The 20,232-nt window shown below is 52.6% G+C and overlaps 1 protein-coding gene across 1 annotated transcript in view; it reads right to left on the bottom strand.

Annotated features, from left to right (window-relative positions):
* Positions 1-1,287: 1,287 nt before the first annotated feature.
* DEF6 (DEF6 guanine nucleotide exchange factor) overlaps positions 1,288-20,232 on the bottom strand; it is a 35,923-nt gene continuing 16,978 nt past the window's right edge. The window contains exons 2-11 of the mRNA XM_084611199.1: positions 18,121-18,261; positions 14,977-15,162; positions 11,414-11,641; positions 9,988-10,134; positions 8,422-8,530; positions 6,179-6,477; positions 5,117-5,283; positions 4,309-4,507; positions 2,882-2,972; positions 1,288-2,299 (exon numbers count right to left, since the gene is read on the bottom strand). Coding sequence (XP_084467325.1) covers positions 2,088-2,299; positions 2,882-2,972; positions 4,309-4,507; positions 5,117-5,283; positions 6,179-6,477; positions 8,422-8,530; positions 9,988-10,134; positions 11,414-11,641; positions 14,977-15,162; positions 18,121-18,261 — 1,779 coding nt within the window. The 3' untranslated portion in view covers positions 1,288-2,087. The remainder of the gene's footprint in view (positions 2,300-2,881; positions 2,973-4,308; positions 4,508-5,116; positions 5,284-6,178; positions 6,478-8,421; positions 8,531-9,987; positions 10,135-11,413; positions 11,642-14,976; positions 15,163-18,120; positions 18,262-20,232) is intronic.

Raw genomic sequence — 20,232 nt, 5'->3', positions numbered from 1 at the left:
GGAAGGATCACACCAGGAGAAGCCAGGGCTGTGTGCCAGAGGCATAAGGTGGACCAATACACTGCAGGTGCCCAGGAATTCCCAACAACAAGACTTCTTCCTTCAATGGGCAGAAAGTGTCTATTTAATGGTCATTTGAAAGGGGGTTTATTTCTAAAAGCTGCCCTGAAGCAGATGTGTTTTGGGATGCCCAGCTTAGCTACCCTGGCTGTGAACCATGTCTCAGAATGAAACCCAGAGGGACAGAACTCACTGGGGGACTGAAGGGTCAAACCCAAATCTTCCCCGCAGCAGTCAGAGGATGAAATCAGCCACTCTCTCGTCACTGCAGGCAGAACTGCCAGAGCAGGAGTCCCTGGGCTGACCCACATAGTCTGGGAATGGCAAGCAGGAATCTACGGAGGCGGCGGGGGGGCGCTGCCAAACATCTAGCGCCTTGCTGCGGCTTGTTCCTCTGCTCCCTGGGCATGTGCCAACCTACTCCCAGGCAGGCACTCTCTTATCACTCCCCCACTTTATTCAGCCCGAGACGCTGCAGAGCAGAGTGGAACGTGGAATTCTGTTCAGCCCTAAAGACAATTAAGTGTTCTCCCCAGGGAATCATGCCCCAGCATCTTCCTTTGATCATCTTTACACCTTTGCCAGCATGTCCTAGCATTAGCTCCCTCTGCCCAGCTCCCAAAGAAAACCAGACAACTCCGGATGCCGTCTGCATAAACGGACAGACAGCAGCTTCTGAATTACACACCAGTAATCAAGAGGTCTTGGCCAAAACTATTATGGGCTTGGACGTTCTCTCTGGCCTAGACACCTGTTGTGTTTGCATGCGTCTGCAGGTGAAGACCTGGGACCATTCTCCTGCTGAATCAATTCTATGCAGCAGCAGTGACCCACACTAGAGTGCGTCTTTCACAGGCAGTGCCAGCCAGAAGAACATCCTGAAATGTACCTACTTCATCTCACATCAGGGCCAAGAGCAAAGTTTCCACTGGTGACTTCACCTCTGAACCCTTCATGGCATCCGCACTCAACTCTTGCCCTCACTATAGGGTCCACGGAAAAGGAAAAGATGACCAACTTGTGCCATTTTTCAGGTCTTGATGATGGATAAAGAAGCCTGAGAAGGATTTATTTTTAAATGGATCGTTCCCTGCGTTAGAAGTTCAGACCTTGCCTGCTCGGGAAGACTCAACAGAGAAAGGAGAACTAGTGAAAGCAGGACATCACACGGGTCAGGAGGAGAGTGAAAGAGGAGCAGTTCAGAGGGGAAGGAGATTTACAGTCGCATTGTTTTAAAAAGCTTTATTTCTGGTTCCTTTTGGTTAGCATCTATTTGACTCCAGTGACTAATGAAGACCTTAGAGAAAGCACATCTTTGTTAAAGAGTCCCTCCCTACCCCCTCTATAAAGGCGTGAAGGCACACAATACCCATGGGTCCTCCTGGGAAAATAGGGAAGATTTGACAAGGCCGATATTTAAGGTAAAAAAATCCCAAACATCTTCTTGGCTGTCTTTATAAAATAAGCAAAATAAGGCACAGCTCAATTTTTGAAGTCTCTTTTGGACGTCACCTTTACATGAGCCATGCACTTTACATCTCGGGGTGCTAGATGGCTGTGGTTGCAATAGCAATTAGCTGGGAAATCCTAATCCGGGGGGGGTGGCCAGAGCAGGGTCCATGGGCCAAACAGTCTGCAGGATTCTACAAGGCAATCCACAGCCACCCTCGGCTTTACTATGGAAGGCAGCAGGCTGCTCAGGTCAAAACGGAGCACAGTATGCTGGGAGTTGTAATCGCCAAGGGCTGCACCTGTGCAACACAGATGGTAGAAGCCGCAGTATCTCCGCAAGTCAGGTGTGGCTCTGGGGCTCCTCGCATTTTGCAACCAATCTTTAGTTGCATAAAGTGGAAGCACCGCTGCCCTAGATGCATTATATACGTCTCCTATAGAATCTGTACTTCTCTCTGGCATGTGTCTACATACAGCTCATCTCCCTACAGAGATCACCGCATTGACTACTGTTGCTAGTCTGAACACCCCGAGGTGCCCACAGTTCTGCGCTGGGCTCTGCCATGCTCCTGAGGCTAGTCGGAGGGTTCCGTGGCCGTGGTGTCCATGTCAGGAGATAGCGACAGCCTCCTGGTCTCTCCATTGTTCACGTTCTTCTTGCTGTCTTCCCTCTCAAGATCATAGTTCTTATCTTCTAATCTCTGCCTGAGCTTGAGGGACGACTCCCTCCTGGTGAGGAGCACGGGTGGGATGCTGGGGAATCCTCCACACGTTGTCGTACGCTTCTCTGGGAACAGATGCAAACAGATGATTATTTCCCACGGCACATGCAGTTTCAGACGGAAGCAGCACAGCCATAGGCCTCTCAGTGTCACCGCAGCCGTGTAATGTAACGGCCATTCATCCCAAAGCACTTCACTGACTTGAGTGTATATTCTCACTTCACCTGCTCCTGAAATGCAGCTACTTCTGGGGTGCAGCCTTGCAGCTGTTAAACAGCACAGAGCAACACTAGGCAAAGACAGGAAGTGAAAGAAGAGGCAGAACGCAATTGCTCTCCCTTGCATTTGGCTAGGAGACTCGGTTTAGCACCCCCTACCCCAGTGAAAAGGGACACAACGGAATATTTAATAACCGCAAGTAGTTAGGATCTTGTATATACATTCTGTGTGGAAGAGAGTGTCTCCAACTGCTCAGTGCTCCCAAGAGTGACACGTGTTCCTTGGAGGACTACCATCCAAGTAACGACCAGGCCCAACCCTGTTTAGCTTGTGAGATACGAAAGGATCCCAAGGCAGAATGGCTGCAAAATAATGAGCTGTGACATTAAGGTATATCTTTGCCCTGAAGTCCTAGCCCCGCCTCTCACCTCCTGGCCCAATGGGGTGCATCAGTCGATTCATCTGGACGTTCCAGTGCTTGACATTGGTGCTGGCCTGTCGGAGCTTCCTCTGGGCCGCCTGAAATGAACAGGAATAGGCAGGTAACACGCACGCAGCTGACAAATCCACCTAGTGCAGACCCACGTGCCCTGAACCAGCTACAGAAAGTTCCCAGCTCCTTTGCACAGAAACTGGGCCTCACCCTTACATTGCCTTGAAGAATGGAGTTTGACCTCAACTATCCTGGGCTCTGCTTTGGCAGGGCTTTGAACCAACACCAGCCTGGCAACCAGAGCCAGCTTTGGGGACCCCAAGCCCCATGGGCCAGAGGGGTACTCTGATTTGTGTGACAGTCCTGAATTTTGCATGGGGTCTGCTACAGCCAGATCAGTGCTCAGCTACCGACACCTTCCTAATCAGGCTGCTCTTTGCCACCCCAGCTCTGCTTTTTCACTGCTCTAATCCCCTCCATCCCCATGCCTGGATGCCTTTGCTACCCATAAACGGTCCATTGTCACCCCTCAAGGCGGGGCTTTGGCCTTGATTGATGACCACAAAGTGCCCCACGTACACAGATGCTGCCGGACAGATAATAAATGACTCAATATGCAACATGGTAGCAAGGGAACCCCCCTCTTGGTGGTTTGGCGACCCACCCTTAGGGGTGCCATTCCAGCAGATTTCCCACAATAGAGTTTGCCAGCCAAGCCTAGTGGGCGTGAAACTTACAACCACCACTCATCACTCAAACCACCACTTCCTCCCTTCCCGCCAATATTCTTTGGGAACCTGTTCTTAACCTATGGAAGAGAACATTCAGTTGGTGGCAGCTGTAACACGCTGCTAAGACACCTTGTGATCTCTCACTCTTCTGGCTGGTCTGCCACTCAGAGGATGCTACCACTGCTGCAAACAAAGCTACCGTAAAGCTAAAGTAAACTCTGCTCCCTCGTATACAGAGGAGAACACACCACTCCTGCGGAAGAGTCTGAAACTCTGCCCATCAGAGCAGCCACCAGTCACTCACCAACAGCCCCTTTACCAAGAAACATGAACACCTAGATGATATGGCGATGGGTATATTTATAGATGCTTAGACAGGGGAGTTCTCTTCTGTTGAAATCCATTGGCCCGATTTCCTTGATTTACCAGCGTTTACATGGGTGTAATGCCGTCTACTTCAATACAGCTACTCCACATTTACAGCAGGGTATGTGAGAACAGGATCGCACCCCGTTTCTCTAATATTAAGGAGAATCACATGCTAAAAGTAAATTATGCGATCTTCCCTGAGAGGAAACCCTGATTTCCAATGTAGAAAAGCCAACCTATTTCTTTCCAGGTGGTGGGCTTGGTAAATCTCTCTCAGGGGGGTTAACGGCAGTCTGGGAAGTAGGACTGGTACGATGCTCACCATGACATCCTGGTCTACCCTCTGCCTGTTCTCTCTCACTTCTTCCAGCTGCTTTTGGGCCTCTTCCAAATATTTGCTCTTGTTTTCCATCTCCTGCTTAAGGACCTGCTTCTCCCGCTGGGTCTGGATGATGTATTCCTCCTGCTCCTCCTTCAGCTTCATCAGCTCCTTCAGCTTCTCCTCCTCCTCAGCCAGCAACCTGCCGAGAAAGAGCGAGAGGTGGCTGTACCCCACCCTCCAAGCGACCAACACACCCGACCTTGCCGCGGCGGGGCTCAGAGCTATTCCAGACCCAGCAAGAACGCTAGGGGATTGGCTCCACGCCTGATCTCCTCCAGCGGGAACTGCTGTAGGGAATGGCGTAGAGGTGCTGGCTGGGAAGGGGTACCAGCAGGGAAGGCTGGGCACTGTAAGGAACGGTGTTGGAGCACCGGCTCTGAAAGAAGTTCTCAGTTTCCCCCGTCTCCGTCTCTTCCAGCGAGGGGCGCGGTGGGGAATAGTGGAGGAGTGCTGGAGTAACGCCACACCCCTGAGTGGGTCGGCAGCAGTGGGAATTAAACCTGTGACCTCTGGATCTAAAAGCACGAGCCTCACTGTCGGACCTAAAAGACCCAGCTCTGTTAGCCAAGGCTGTAGCCGGCGCATCAACCTCTATATGTGGCCCAGCCACCACTAGGCAAGGAAAAGCACCCCAGTGAATGGCTGTGCAGGAGCTCCCAGCTCCTCCGGTCCCAGCTGAGCTGCAGCCAGGTCTTAGAGCATTGCCCACTGAGGAGTCAGTAGGAAGGAAGGTATTTCCTGGTTATACCTGGCCTGGGCGTATCTCACAGACTCCTCGTCCTGCCGTGCCTTCACCTCCTGGTGCAGGGCCTCCTGGAGCCGAGCCTGCATCTCCTCCAGCTCCACGATCCGCTTCCGCTGCCGCTCGGCCTCCGCCTCCTTCAGCACCATCTCAGCCTGCATGGAGGCGCGAGCCTGGAGCCGCGGGGAGGAGATGGTGATCGGCATGGGCAGCACGCAGCCAAGCGCAGGGGTCCCCAGCCCCCACCCGAACCCGGCCTCTCCTCTCTGTACTGCCAGGAAGATGGAGCTGGACGTATCCCCCGCCACGGACACCCCTGTGCAGCCGGCTTGTGGTTCTACAGGGCGCTGGGAGACGCATTCACCGGCCCTGTCCCTAGCTCCCCAGGGCGGTGGTGCCTTTAGACCTGAACCCTCTGCAGCAGCTAACCAGCAAATCCAGGGGTGGGCAACAGGGACCTCAGCCTGCTCCCCAAAGATGTGACACTGGCCACCCAGCAGGCCTTCCTGCTGAATTGGGAATGAACTGGGCTGCAGAGACTGTCCCCGTTGCCATTTGGATGTCCCAGCTATGCCAAGTAGCGCCCCGGACTGCACAGGACTGTGAAATCGAAGCCCCGCGCGTGCCCAGCCAGCTGGCCTTCGGGGCGCTTGAATTTCGATCAGCTGTCGTGAAGACACACGGTGCAACTGCAAACCGAGCCCCTTATGACGGGGAAAATGGAGGGGTGGCCCTTCAGCCTGGGTCTGAGAACTGCTTGGCAGTCTGAGGCTAGGAAAACACTAGCCAAGCTGGGGGCAGGTACTGTGCTAGGCTTGCAAAGCAGGGAGAGCCCCAGTGCAGCCCCAACGGGACGCAGTGCCTGGGACGGTCTGTGCCAGGAGCTGCTGCGCACAGGGGTCTGGAGTTTGCCAGTTAAAAGACCCAGGAGGCTACAGCAGTAGTGACCCAGATTTTACCAACTTCGGGGTCTCTGGTGAGTTACAAGGGAGACCAAGAGAGAAACTGTCCCCTGCGCTAATGGAAACCTCCCAGCATGGACGGCACCTCTCCTCCCTCCCCGCCAACCTGCTCAGCCTCCTTCAGCTGGACCTCCAAGGTCCTCTGCATCTCCTCGTGCTGCAGCCGGCGCCGCTGCTCTTCCTCCTGCAGCAGCAGCTCCGCCTGCCGCTGGGCCTCCTTGAGCAGCTCCAGCTCCTGCAGCTTCCGCTCCTTCTCCTCCTGCAGCTGCTTGAGGCGCTGCATTTCCTCCTCCTTGGCAGCCTTCCGCCTCTCCCGCTGCTCCCTCTGCTCCCGGCGCTTCTGCTTCAGGTCCTTGTGCAGGGACTTCTTCCCCTCTGCTTGCAACCGGATCGCCGTCTGAATGGCTGGGAGGGAAGGAAGGAAGGAAAGGAAATTCAGCAGGGCCACACCAGGCTGGGCCATAGATCCAGCTGCTGCAGCGTGTCATAAGAACATAAGAATGGCCATACTGGGTCAGACCAAAGGTCCATCCAGCCCAGTATCCTGTTTACTGACAGTGGCCAGTGCCACGTGCCCCAGAGGGACTGAACGTAACAGGTAACGATCAAGGGATCTCTCTCCTGCCATCCATCTCCACCCTCTGACAAACAGGCTAGGGACACCATTCCTTACCCATCCTGGCTAATAGTCATTAATGCACTTAACCTCTGTGAATTTATCCAGTTCTCTTTTAAACCCTGTTATAGTCCTAGCCTTCACAACCTCCTCAGGCAAGGAGTTCCACAGGTTGACTGTGTGCTGAGCGAAGAACTTCCTTTTAAACCTGATACCCATTAATTTCATTTGGTGGCCCCTAGTTCTTATATTATGGGAACAAGTAAATAACTTTCCCTTATTCACTTTCTCCACACCACTCATGATTTTATAACCTCTATCATATCCCCCCTTAGTCTCCTCTTTTCCAAGCTGAAAAGTCCAGTCCTCTTTAATCTCTCCTCATATGGGATCCGTTCCAAACCCCTCATCATTTTAGGTGCCCTTTTCTGAACCTTTTCTAAAGCCAGCGTGTCAGCAGCCACAAGGCCGGAGCATGGCCTACTACGAAAATGAGACTGGGAGCCTGGCAGATAGGACTCCTGGGTTCTACGTCCTGCATTTTGACCCCTCTAGATGCACATGTATGTCAAATACATCCACATCATCCAAAGGATGAGCTCTGGACCCAGTCCTGCAGGGTGCTGAGACCTACTTGACTTCAATGGGAGCTGTGGTCACTTAACAGGATCAGGCCTTTGACCAACCCATGCCTCAGTTTCTCAATCTGTGCAACAATCCTCATTTGTGTCCCAAGGGTGCTAATTACTTCGCGGTTGTAAAGTGCTAAGCATGGCAGCATCTGTATGGCTCTTCAAGGGAGTGGCTGTTTGACATGGATTCTGAGTCAGTCTGATTAAAGTGACCTGGTTTGCAGCAACATGATGTTGGAAGGTCCAGCAGCTAACTCCAAACAACTTGAAACATTTTGGAAATAGTGTTTGGGTGTGAATGCTGTGAAATGGGCACCTGTGCCAGCTGATCAGACACTAGCGGAATCTTGGGAGAGGTTTACAAGAAAAGCTGGTTAATAATAAAACCTAGCTCTTTCCATCGGTAGATCTCCCAGCTCTTTACATTAACCCCATTTTACAGATGGGGAAACTGAGGCCCAGCGAGGGGAAGTGACTTGCCCAAGGTCACCCAGCAGCCTAGGTGACCAAGCCAGGAGCCCAGGTCTCCTGAGCCCCTGTTCAATGCTCTAGCCACTAGGCTGCAGTGCCTCTTTTAGTTTGCTTTAAGTGGCTAGTTAATTAGAATCTCTCTCAGTTTCATCCCAAGCGCTTCACCAATGAGATACACACAGCACCTAGCACAAAATGTGGCCACCTCTGGGGTGGAGCGAGGCTGCTGTGTGGCACATAGCTCACAAGCAGGGGAAAGGGGAACTCCGAAGGACATCAAGGGAATGTCCTACCCACCCACATGTAAGAGAGACAGAGAATGCCAAGAATCAGACTCGGCATTCCCCCTTCTCCCAGCAGAGGGTACAAGCAGCCAGCTCCACTGAAGTTAATGGGAGTTGCTACTATCCTGTGGAAAGAAACGGGGTCTCAGTTTTATGAGCCTGGGGCAGCCCTGCCAGGGGTGCTGAGCGTGCAGAGGTGCACAGAGAGCTCAAGGGCAGAGGCTGCCTCCTTTGCCACCCCACGGTTTCATCTTTTCCTTCCACTGAAGCGACTCAGGAGCAAGAGGAAGGCAGGATGGAGAGGGAGGGCGGGCCGAGAGCCCGGCGGGGGCGCTGTGGCACAAACCTAGCGTCCACTCCTGCCGCTGCTTGGTGTCCGAGGCACTCATCTCATACGTGCGAGAAGAGGTTTTCACGCAGAACATGCACCTTTTGCCTTCCCGGTCGGGCAGGACCTAAGGGGAGAGGGGAAGGAGTTACCGCTCCCGTTCCTGGAATAGTGCAAATCCCCCCTGCGCCCACGGAGCAAATTCCCCCTCCCCGCATCCTACAGTCTGGGACAGCCCCCCACAGCACAACTCCCAGCCTGCCAGCCCCCCTCCTTTGGCCCAGGCAGCTCCCCACCGTGCCCTTCCCCTAGGGCCTTTCCTTCTGGACGTAAAGGGGCAGGAATTACAAGGAAGAGAAACGTTTCTTTCCTCTCCCGCCTATGATCAGCCTCCCCCAGTCCCTGTACAAATCGGGGCCCTGTATTAACCCCTCCTTTGCTGGACAGAAGCCTTTGGAGCAGCGTGCTGACAAAGGGCAGTCTGACACCCAGCTGATATTGCTAGGCCAGGTACCAGCAATGGACGCGCATCCCCATCCCCACCCCCACCGACACATGCATGCGGCAGGTGGGATGTCAGGCAGCACACAGCTGCTTCATATGCTGGGTCTGTCAGATCAGATGACCCATGAGCATAGCCCTGTGTACCAGTGATGTCACTGCACGCCCCCAGGGGACCCTGCAGCAGCCGGCAATGCTGGAGAGGAGAAGCCAGCAGTAAAACTGATTGAAACCTGGTGTGGATTTAGTGCTGGTGAAAGGTGCTGGACTGACAGCCCGGGAGAACCAAGTCCTCCATCTATCCCAAATACAGGGCTTGACAGGACAAACTTCCCCCACCCAGGCCCCTGCCCAATAGGCATCTGATCCGATCGAGAGAGCTCAGTCTCCAGGGCCCATTCAGTCCTTGGCCCTTCCTCAGAGACTGCCAATTAGTGCCAATTGTAGCAGGGACTTTTCTGTCAGGGAGGCCGGCTGGCTGGGAGCTGGGCTGACGATGAGCAAGCTCATGTCACATAGGGTAAGTCCACGCTGCAAAAGGTGCGTTCTTAGCACATGTTGGCAAATGCAGGTTAAAATAGCAGCAAAGACACAGCAACAAGGCCTTGAACTCGGGTTAGCAGCTCAAGGCTGCCCTATAGGCTGGAGCTCACGCTGCTGACCCGAGTTAAAACCCAAGTGCTGCATCTACCCTGCTGTTTTAACCCAAGCTAAGAACACACCGGTTTTTTGCAGCGTGCTGAGTGGAGACGTACACAGCAGCCACCCTTGTGCCCTAGCCTGTGAAAATCCGGTTGGTTCTGGTTCTTGAACACCGTCCATCACCATGGCATCTGGGGAGCCTTTCTAGCCTCGAGCTGCCCTGCGGCTCTTGTGTTAACGGAAGTGAAATCAGTCTGACCGGAGGTGAAATCAGTCTGACCGTATGTCCCCGGCTCTCTTTCCACAGGCACTGCCTGGGGTCTATCACCCACTGGACCAGTAGCACCTGGGGTGCACGCACACGTGCGGGAGACAGGGGGGAACTGTTATTGCACCGATGGCCCAGCTCAGCCTCTCTCCACCGGACCCTGGCACAGTTACCTCCACGCAGCAATGTTTGTCCAAGGCAATGCTGCCTTTCTTCTCCTTCCGCTCCTCACTCATGTAGTAGGAGAGGGCACTGGGCTTTAGTGTGAACCATCGCTCGGACCAGTTCCGCCTCAGCTGGCCCTTCTTCCAGAGGTAGCCCTGCACCCAGACAGAGTTGGGATCTCAAACCAGGGGCCGTGCCAGAGAGCCCCTGCGCTATGAGTCCAAGGGGGGGTTTGCACCTGGCTCCCACCCAGCCATCAGAACCATTTCGGTGCATCCGCAGCTACCGTGCTTCCTACCGGTGTGCGTATTGGTGCACGCTGGGAAATCTGCTGGCCCCTGTCCCGTATTGCCTCAGGAGGGGACGGGGTGCCCAGCAGACATGCATGGAGCAATGTGCCCCACAGTGTGATCCTGCACACAGCTTGCTGGGAGCAAGAAGGACCTGCCAAACCAGTTTGACTAGCACAGGTCCTATCCACAGTGTGCTGAACTGGTTACAGAAACAGGCGTCAGCCAACAGCCCAGCCACATTACCAACTGCACATCAGCCATGGCGGGCATGGCCACAAGCCACGGCTTGAGCCGCTAGCTGGCTACACACTCGGTTATAAGCATGGACAGGCACAGCCAACCAGACACACAAGCGCTTTATGGCTCAGAGGGCTTTGGGATCAGGTTTAAGACACAGAGGACACTTTCCCTTCTCCAGCACCTTCTATTCAAGGCTCTCGCTGTGCTCCCACAAGACAGGCGAAAGCAGTCTCCAACCTGCAGATGTGTAAACTGAGGCAGCTTGGCTTGGCCAGGGCTACATTGGGTGACTTGGCCAGGATTACACAACGGGAATGGGACCCAGCAGCCTTGACTCTGCTGTTCCTTGCTCTAAGCACTGCTAGGCAACGCTGTCACAACAAACAATCAGAGATGCTGGCTGCCAGCAAGGGTCTGTGTTCAGTTTAGCAAAATATTTTAGGTTCAGAACTGGCCTGGTAGCTAATAAGAAGGGCTGAGAGACTGCCTCGTGCCCAGACGCTCCTGGCAGACTCATCACCTGGCTGCCTCGGGGTGGCTGCTGTCTCGGGGAGCCCTTTGCACATGTAGTTCCCACGAGCTTCCCAGGAAGGATTGGGGCAGGAGGGAGGCTCAGCCCCCCTGTCCAGGGCTCTAAACTCACCCCTCCCCATGAACTCAGCAGGTAGGGTTGTCTCGGAATAGCCCTATGACCTTGTCCATATGGAACTGGGGAGGGGTGAAAGATTGTTCCTGGGGTGAGAGGAAAGGGCGTGGCTTTGCCCCGAGATGGGCAGGTCCCCACAGCCCCTGGGCTCAGTGACAAGGTTACATGGTGCAGCCCATTTCTGGTGGGGATCAGAACCCAGCCCGAGCTCCTCTCCCAGTAGCTCGTCTCCCAGGGTCCCTGCTAGCTCCTTGCCTGTTTGAGCATGTCCTCAATGACCTCCTGGTACACCTCTTCAACGGCCATGCTGACGGCCTCCCGCTCGATCCCCCGCAGGAGTTTCCCTGAGTTCACCAGGTCCAGGAATTGCCAGACCGTCATGCCGTTCTGGTGCTGGGGATCCTGCGAGAGGTAGTCATCCAGCTCGCAGCAGTTCAGCTCCACGTTCATGGAGGTGCAGACCTTCTTCAGCAGGTACTCCACCTGCAGGTGGGGTTGGGGGGCAAAGCAAGAGCCATTTCCACCTGGGGACCACCAGAGACATGGGGCCACCCCAGAACACCCGGAGACCCTGGAAGCAACCGTATTTCACCCCATGGACACTACTTTCACCCCCAAACTTCCAGAGAGCTGGGGGCACCCCCAACTCCACCCCAGGGACCTGGGGGAATCCCCATGTTCACTGAAAAGAAGTAGGGAAATCCACATTTCCACCTGAGACTCCCCCCCAGTCATTAGTAGCCCACCCCAAAACAACCAAAAATCAGTGATCAGTTTTGAAAGTCTTGGTCTATGATTTTACTTAGTACAGTTACTACTGCACTCAGTTTTGTCGAGTAGGAAAGAATCAAGTTGCTATTTCTGCCCCTCACTCACGTAGCGATTGCCCAACACACACACACACAACTGCTGACAATCACAGTGATACACTTAAAATATTTTAAATTCCATTTCCATCATTAGGTTTCAGGGTAAACACACAATTGCAGATGACTGGGTGAAGCTCACACTGCTCAGATCTGGCTGTTTCAGGCTGCATGCAGACTCAGGAAGATAGAGTTGCATTGTCTACAGCCAGTTTGCTTTTGGGAAGTGTTTTTTGCAACCGTAAAAACTAGAAACTTCTTTTTTAAAAAAAAGTTTAGATTCTGCAGAATCCGTCACTGGGGCTGGATAACTACCTCAAATGTGCTAGAGCTAGGGCACGAGGCAGGTGTCTCATACCAGTGCTGTAATCTCAGTCTTAGCTGGGGATTTCTGGGCCCCTTTCTGGCTGCTGTTGAGATCACAGCAAATTACTGTAAGATGGGGGAGAGATGGTCTCCCAGAAAGTGGGTCAAAATGTCAGGAAATCACCTTGAAATTAAAAAAAATAAGAAAAAAAACCATCAGAAAGTTTTGGTTTTTGTTTGGTTATTTTAACTGAGGGGTTCGGCCACCTCTCATCTCCCAAGAGCTGAGCCAGAGCCCAGATGTGAAGGGTTGAGTTTGACATCCATGCAACCCTGCTGCAGTCATTGTGGTTTAATTGTGGTGTAACCCAGCGCAAGGGATAGTGCCGACTCTGTCCCCTGGATTGGATGTCCCCCCCCCACAACAGCCTAACTCAGAGGAGAAGGAAAAAGCCCCAATATTCTGCCCCCTTTATAAGAAGCAGGCGAATGCCCAGCCCCCCGGCAGCGCCACTCAAACAGAAAGATGATTCAGTGTGTCAAGGTCTGTGGAACAGGAAATGCCTCTCTTGGGGAACAGGAAGTGCGGTTGCTGTGTATACATGCGCACAGCTCCGGTTTTTGCTGATCTAAAGGGGAGATGGAGCAAGAGCAGCCGCCGCGGGGTAGGAGCAGAGAGCGCCCAGCATGGGGGCATGACAGAGGCCATCCTCACCAGCCCGTCAGTCAGACGGGCAAGGCCAGGCCCAAACCATCACCTTATTGCTGACCAGCTCTGGAGCCAGGGGCAATGGGTTTATTTTCCCCGCCCGAGACTGTGGATTTGCAAACCACCTAATGGGGACTTTAGTTCTGCCTCGGGAGACCATAAAAACCCTCCCTTTCTTCCCATGTGCCTAGTGGAATTTAGAGATTATGATTAGCCGCTTTGGCTGAGTGGCTGGGATTCCTCTCTTTTAATTAACCCTGCGGCATGCACTTGCATATCTGGGGTGGTCAGAGCCTTTCCCGCTGGCTAAAACACGGACTCCGCCGCTCCGCAGCCGCTCACGGGCACCACATCCCAGCATGCAGTGGTCCAACTACGTCATGCGGTGCAGGAGATTCTATTGACAAAACCACGCACATAAAGCTACTCATTAGGGAAGTGAAATGATCAGCAACGTTCCCCTGATAGCACCCTGAGCTTATGGGGTTGTGTGGGTTTAGGTGGGCTGTGAGAGGCTTATTGTTCCACGTTCGTTTTGGAAAGGGGGGGCAGCCTTAGGGAGGGCCCTGCAGGGTGCGAGTGCATGTCCGCACCAGCAGCTGGCTCCCACTCAGCCAGCTCCTGAAGGTGCACAATGGCAATCCCAGGTGGGAGTCCCTGGCTCAGCTCCGTTTACATCCCCATGACAAACCCGGGGGCTCGAAGCTAACTAAAAGTGCAGCTTTTGGGCTTTCGTGTTTTCAACGGACAGCTTTTGCCGCTCACGCAGCTCCAGCACATGGTGCTGGCTGATCAGGCAGGTGCAACGTGAGCCCTGTACCCTCACCCTCTCTGCTACAGCTGCATCCGCACCATGAAAGCCAGCTGGAGTGGATAGCAAGCATCAGACATGGCTCTCCCCAGGCCTTTCCCTGCAAAGAGGGGTTGAAAATGCCTGCCCTCCATGATGGAGGCAGGGCCAGCTGAGTGGAACGCCCAGGGCAGCAAATCATACGATAGAACACTGTCTCCTCGCACCCTTTCCACGCCATCCGGCTATCCGTGCCGCAGGCGAGGACCTTCGCTACGGAGCAGTCCCCTGGGGAACGACGGCTGGCTCCCGCGAGCTTGTTCTGCAGCTTCACCGGCAGAACGGGCTGCTCTCTGCCTCAGCTACTTCCCTTCCTCTTGGACACACAATTCTGACCCACCTCTCTTCTGGCTCTGCAAGCCGTTATAGCCAGTTCTCACATGTAAGGGGGACGGTGGCCAGGTAACGAAACAGATCAGCCTAGAGAGCGTTTCTCATACCACTGCTTGCAACAGCTTCACCCCTCTTCCTTCCCTTCGGCTGTCACCTAGTCACCCCTCCTTTCTACAGCAGCTGTGTGGGCTTCGTTAAACCTGCACCAAAGTCCTCTGTTTATCCACGGGACAAGCAGAGCACAATCCTTCACCCCGGTCTGCCCAGTTGCAGAAGCCCTGGAGGGACCCTCCTCTAAGCCCAAGAAGGGAATTCAGTCTCCACGATCCATTCAGCCCTTAGCCTCACCGCTGGGACGGCCAACAAAGCTGGCACTTGTTCTCAATTCAGTGTGGGGATGGGAGTTTGAGATGTGATCTCTGGCCCCACTGAGACTGGTCTGAGGTGAAATAAACTAATTCCACACAGGCCGGCTAAGAGCCGGCAAATTACTTGGTCAGCACTGATCTAGGCTGGAATTGAACTGGTGATGCTGCAGGGAAAACCTTGCACTTTCCTCTATCAACCTGTAGCACTATTCCTGGCTGTAATGTTGCAAGGTAGACAAATGAACGACACGTCACTAGACCGTATTGGCTCACTGTGTTATTTGTCAGTCCAATAAAAGTCTCTTGCACTTGGCCAGAGTTTTTCTCAGTGAGGGGGAAGCTGGGAAACTGACTGCGAGTGAAACGACAAGACAAGGAGCTCCTACCTCATCTGGGACCATGACAAGAGGGTATTTGTCTTCAGAGAGGAAGTTAAAGAGACACCAGAGCTTGAAGGCATCCTTATGGGACACGACACTGTTCCCATTCCGGTCGGGCTTGTAATTCTTCTTTGCCGTCAATGTCCAGCAGAGCTCATCAAAATCCTCCTTGACAAAAGCCCCTTCCTCCACCTGCAAACACATCCCGGGAGCCAGTGAAGGCGATGCCGTGACATTACAAAGCACTGGGAATAATGTAACAGCCTGCTATGGTGCCTGTCATCTCAGGAGTGCAAAGCACTCCACAGTCCCAAAGCTGCTTGTCACCCCCGGGAAGTAGGGGAGCATCGTTACCCCCATTTGACACCTGGAGAAAGTGAGGCATGGGGAGGGGAAGTGATGTGCCCAAGATCTCACAGCATGTCACCAGCAGAGCTGGGGCTAGAAGTCAGGAGTCCTAATTCCCAGGCCCCTGCTCTAGTCCTAGAGCACTCTACCATGAACCCAGAGGGCAGAGCGGTAGGGACTCTGATACAGAATTGCTGCCTGTCGGTCTCTTACTAATGCACCCAGCAATGGAGCACCTAGGGCATCATGTCACGATACCTACCTTGTAAGTCAGCCAGGCATGATCCTCCCCCTCTCAGACAGACCTGGCAATTCTGCCATTGCACCCAAGTAGCAGAAGGCAGCATAAGATAGATAATAAACAATACCTGGCATTTAGAGAGTCATTTCCATTCTTGGGTCTCAAAGCTCTTTATGCAGTAGGGTTGGGATCAGCACCCCCCTTTTACAGATGGGGAAACTTTTACAGAGCGGGGACGTGATTCATCCCAGGTCACCCAGCCGGGCAGTAGCAGAGCCACAAATAGAGCCCAGATCTCCTATGTCCCAGTCCCGAACTCTATCCAAGATGCGTAGGGTGACCAGATGGCAAATGTGAAAAATCGGGATGGGGGTGGGGGGTAATTGGTGATGACAAGAAAAAGCTCCAAATATGGGGACTGTCCCTATAAACTTGGGACATCTGGTCACCCTAAAGATGTGTGATGTTTCAACAGCTGCCAGGCACTACAGCGCCTGGCCTAGCCCTTGAGCACATGGACCTGGACATGACCGTGGGGGGGCTTTCACAGCTGGTCGGTTCAGTGTGTCAGTGATTATTTCAGAACTCCGTGACACACAGGGGATACCGTGACAGTGACTATAATGGCTCAGTCACATCTCACAGCTCTATAGTACTTTTCATCCAGAAGGTACTTTACAAACTGCGCACAGCCACCCTCAGTGAAATGCAGCCACTGCTGGGGTGTGGGGCAGCATCCAAACAACACACTGCCCAGGGGCAGGGTGGGAGGGAAACTTTTTGGCTGTAAATACCAGGGTAAACCACTCACTCTTATCAAAATGCCCTCTCATATTTTTCGTGGCCACGCAGACAAGAGCTGGGTTTTGAAATGTCTCCTCTGAAAGACCCACCCACAAGAAACTCAATTTATCTAAACTCAATGGGCTGGGCTGGCCCAGTCAGGATTCCAACCTGTGATTCTCTGGAGTCTATAGCAGGGCAGAGGCAAGGAACAAGGTTTAGCTGTAATTAATATAAACAAGATCCTTTACTGGAGCTGCTGGACATAGCCAGAGCCTGTGGCTCTCTCTTGCTCCCTGATGGACTAACAGCCTGTACTGCTTAGAGTTACTACCCAGGAGATCCCCAAGTCTTGGGCTAAGAACTCTGCAGATGGACAGCTGACTACAGTGCAGAGGAGGGGCATTTAATACCAGAGGCTTTGACTGCTATGCCACCCCCTCAGCTCCAGCAACATGCTTTGCTGTGTGGATTACCTAGGGTGAGATGCTGAGACATGGGGCTATGCATTGCACAAACAAGAACCGTGGCTTCTTTTATTAGCTGCAGCTCTGAACGGGCCAAGGCACAACCTAGGGCAATAGGGAGGCACCCCCATGAAAGGCGAGACACCCTGTGCCAGGGGTGAAGCGCACACGGTCACAGGTGGTAGTCCAACCACCTCACACTGGCACACTGAACCCCTGCGCCCCCGATTCTGCTCTGACCCACCATGAGCAGAAACCTACTCCACCAGCTGGTGGAGCCATCGAGGGCAGGGCAGTCTGGCTATTCAGAAATCACGGGGCAAGAAGGGGATGTGTTCCAGCACTAGACTAGGGGCCCCCTTCTTTAAAGAGCACAGTGGAATAAAGTTGCTAGTAACTTTTCCTTCTGCACATGCCCAGAGGAAGCAGCCCACAGAACAACAAGCCACAATGTTTCAGTTTAAGAAACAAAGATGCCTTTGAGATACAAGAAAACCCCAAATACCTGTCCCTTGCGATGCCGACTTCTATTTTCGCCTGCCCTGATAAACCACCAAATGGGGTGAAAAAAATTCCTACTAAAGGAGAAAGGACTGAGCTTTCCTGTCGGGTTTTCCACTGCTGGGTGTCTTGTCTGTCAGAGCTACGCTGCCCCTTCTGGAAACATTGACTCACAGTATGCAGGGAGGGCTGGCAGAGCGGAAGGGGTGACTTTGTTTGCAAAGAGCTGCCAATGCAACTCATAACGTTCAGCCTTTATCTGTCTTTTGAACTCTCCCTCCCCCAGGCAAGCAGGCGTAAAGGCCTCGCACAGGGTGGACACACACACACCTGTGCAAAGCAGCTACAGAAGGCCACCGGCAGGGTGAGCGGGGAGTTCTGACTGGGTAGCATTTTATCTTACCCACATCTCAATGATGACAAGATGCAACGCAGGGTCAATTAAGGCCTCTGGTTGTCCTCCCTCTCAGTGTAACCCACCAGCAAGTGTGTGTTACAGGTCCCCTTCTGCGTCCGATCCTCTGAGGATATGAATCTGTTACAGCCTCATGTAGGAAGCTTTAGCTCAAGCTGTTAACAGCTCATGCTTTTAGCTCTGGAGGTGCCCGGTTCAACTGCCAGGGCGTTGGCTAAGTTAGACACACTGACTCCTAAATCCCAGGCAAATGGTCCTTTCTTAAGGAAAAGGCATCTAAGTCCACAGATGGGGGTGCTCTAAAGGGATGACTGGCCTTGGTGAAGAGAAAGGAGAAGAATGAAATTCCACCAGCAACCAAGCAGACAGGGCAAGGAGAAAGTGAAGGAGCTTACCTTATCCAGGATGTATTTGTTGAGGTAAGGCATGTAGCCCTGGCTCGATACCGGTCCGTCGTCATCATCCCGGAAATGCTCCTCCAGCGCCACCGGGTCATGGGGGATATGAAGCACCGTGTACAGGTTGTGAGAGAGCACCTGGCAGAGGAAGAAAAAACAGATGCACTCCACAGCTTCCTGGCACAGCACTAGTTAACAACAACGAGCCTACAGCACTCCATAGGCACCTATGAACAGTGACATGCAGACACCAACCTAGCTATCCAGGTGTGACTGAGTGCTGTGGTGAATCGGGGATGTGTTGGAACTGCAAGTTATCACTTTAAGAGTGGGACGTTTCCTGATTTGCAGGCTAAGGGGCTCTAGAGCCGTGTACAATCACAGACAGTCTGGTAAGAACCAGCCTAGAACAAAGTAGAATGAATTGGACATCGCTGCCTTAGGGAGCAGCCTGCTTTCTCTCTCTGTTTTTAGTTCTTTTGCGTTTTTGTTCTGCATGGTAAGAGGTAAAGTCGTGTTACATTGCAACTTACCAGCACGAGTATTGATAATTTTATCTAACTTCTGTTTACCTGCTGTGAACACAAGTGTCTGTTTCATCTGAGCATCCTCATATACCAACGAGAAGTCAGTGATATGCTAATTGTTTAACAACGGATTCCCCAAAAGTATCCCAGTTTAGCCTGGGATAAACTCCCACATTCCAAAGGTAAGTATAGGCTGCAAGGAGCAGAGGGAAGATCTGTGGCATCTCATCGTTTATTTCCCCATTTAAAGTGAATCATATTTTCATCACTGTAGCGAAGGATGGAGGCGCAGAACCATAGAGCAAACAAACTGACACTCAGCTGCACTTGGCTGGAGTGGCTTAGAACTTGTCCCAGAAAATACACTGAGCATATTGATAGTGATGTTTGATGGGTGTCGTTTGAAATGGGGGACCTGGAGTTCCTTCCTCGAGAGTTTTTATTTTGAAATTTGATTTTAGCAATTCTGAAGGACGGGAGGAAATATGCTCTTCAGAGATACTTTGATGAGGTTCTGCGCTTGCACCTACCACAGTGGGATCCTGGTCTATCACTAAGACTCTCTCGGTGCTACAATAACACAAATAATAATAATAATCAGAGGGATGGGAAAGGCTGGATCATAATACTGTTACTCTTAATTTGGTATACGCTGCCTAGATGCTATAGTGATGGGCATGTTAGCAATGCCTAGGCAGACAGACTTTGCAGCAAACGTAGGTGAACGCCTCAAAATATATTCTGTGGATGTTAACTCATAAAACAGTTCACTGGTTTGGGTCCGTTTGCATCTGTTTGTTTTCTGTGAGCATTCCAACAATCACATTTACTGGCAGGAATACGTGCAGAAACGGTGAACTGGAGAATTTCCAATTCACAACCGACGCTATCTGCACCACAAATCATATTCCGAGGCAAAAAAAAATTGATCTCAACCAATCAGGGCAGAGAAACGTACCATGTGACCTAGGCCTCCAATCAAAACTAACCAAAGCTGCTCAGATTCCGAATTTCAAACCTTCAGAAAGAACCATACTCAACTGAGCTACAGGATGAGTGTCAGTCACAGGCTCTTTTGTGGGGAACAGAGGCATTTTAGACAATCACATGCCGCCTACAGACAACTCCCTGATATCTTTGTCTGACGTTCTGGGACATGCACAGTGTGTGCAGTATGAGGCAGGCTGCATGGAAGGGCTAAGGGCCTTGGATATTAACCAAGGTTGTTAGCCAGCCTGACGACAGGGACAGCAGCAGAGAGTAAGAGAAAGGGACAGATGACCTCCGAACACAGACCTTTGATGCACAGTTCCCCACTGGGGCCTCAGTTAGTGCCCCTGAGTAAATTAACTCCATGGGACTCAGTTTCCTGTGAGAGTCTCCCCACTGGTCTAGCCCCGCCTGCAGTCGGTGGGGAGAGCACGGGTGGGTTTGTTTGCCAAACGGTTTGCAAAGTGGATGCACAGAAGCATTGGTCAGGGCTGCTCAGGTTCCAGCAGCCCTGCCTAGGAGGCAGAAGAGCTGAGGTTCAAGTGCTGCACAAGAGCCCAGACCCTAAGCTGACTCAGTCTGCAGAGCAGTG

This window comes from Lepidochelys olivacea (assembly GCF_965140295.1).
Source record: "Lepidochelys olivacea isolate rLepOli2 genome assembly, chromosome: 21".
NCBI classification, from domain to species: Eukaryota; Metazoa; Chordata; order Testudines; family Cheloniidae; genus Lepidochelys; species Lepidochelys olivacea.
The sequence above is the reverse complement of the archived record's forward strand: the minus strand, read 5'-3'. Positions and strand labels throughout refer to the sequence as shown.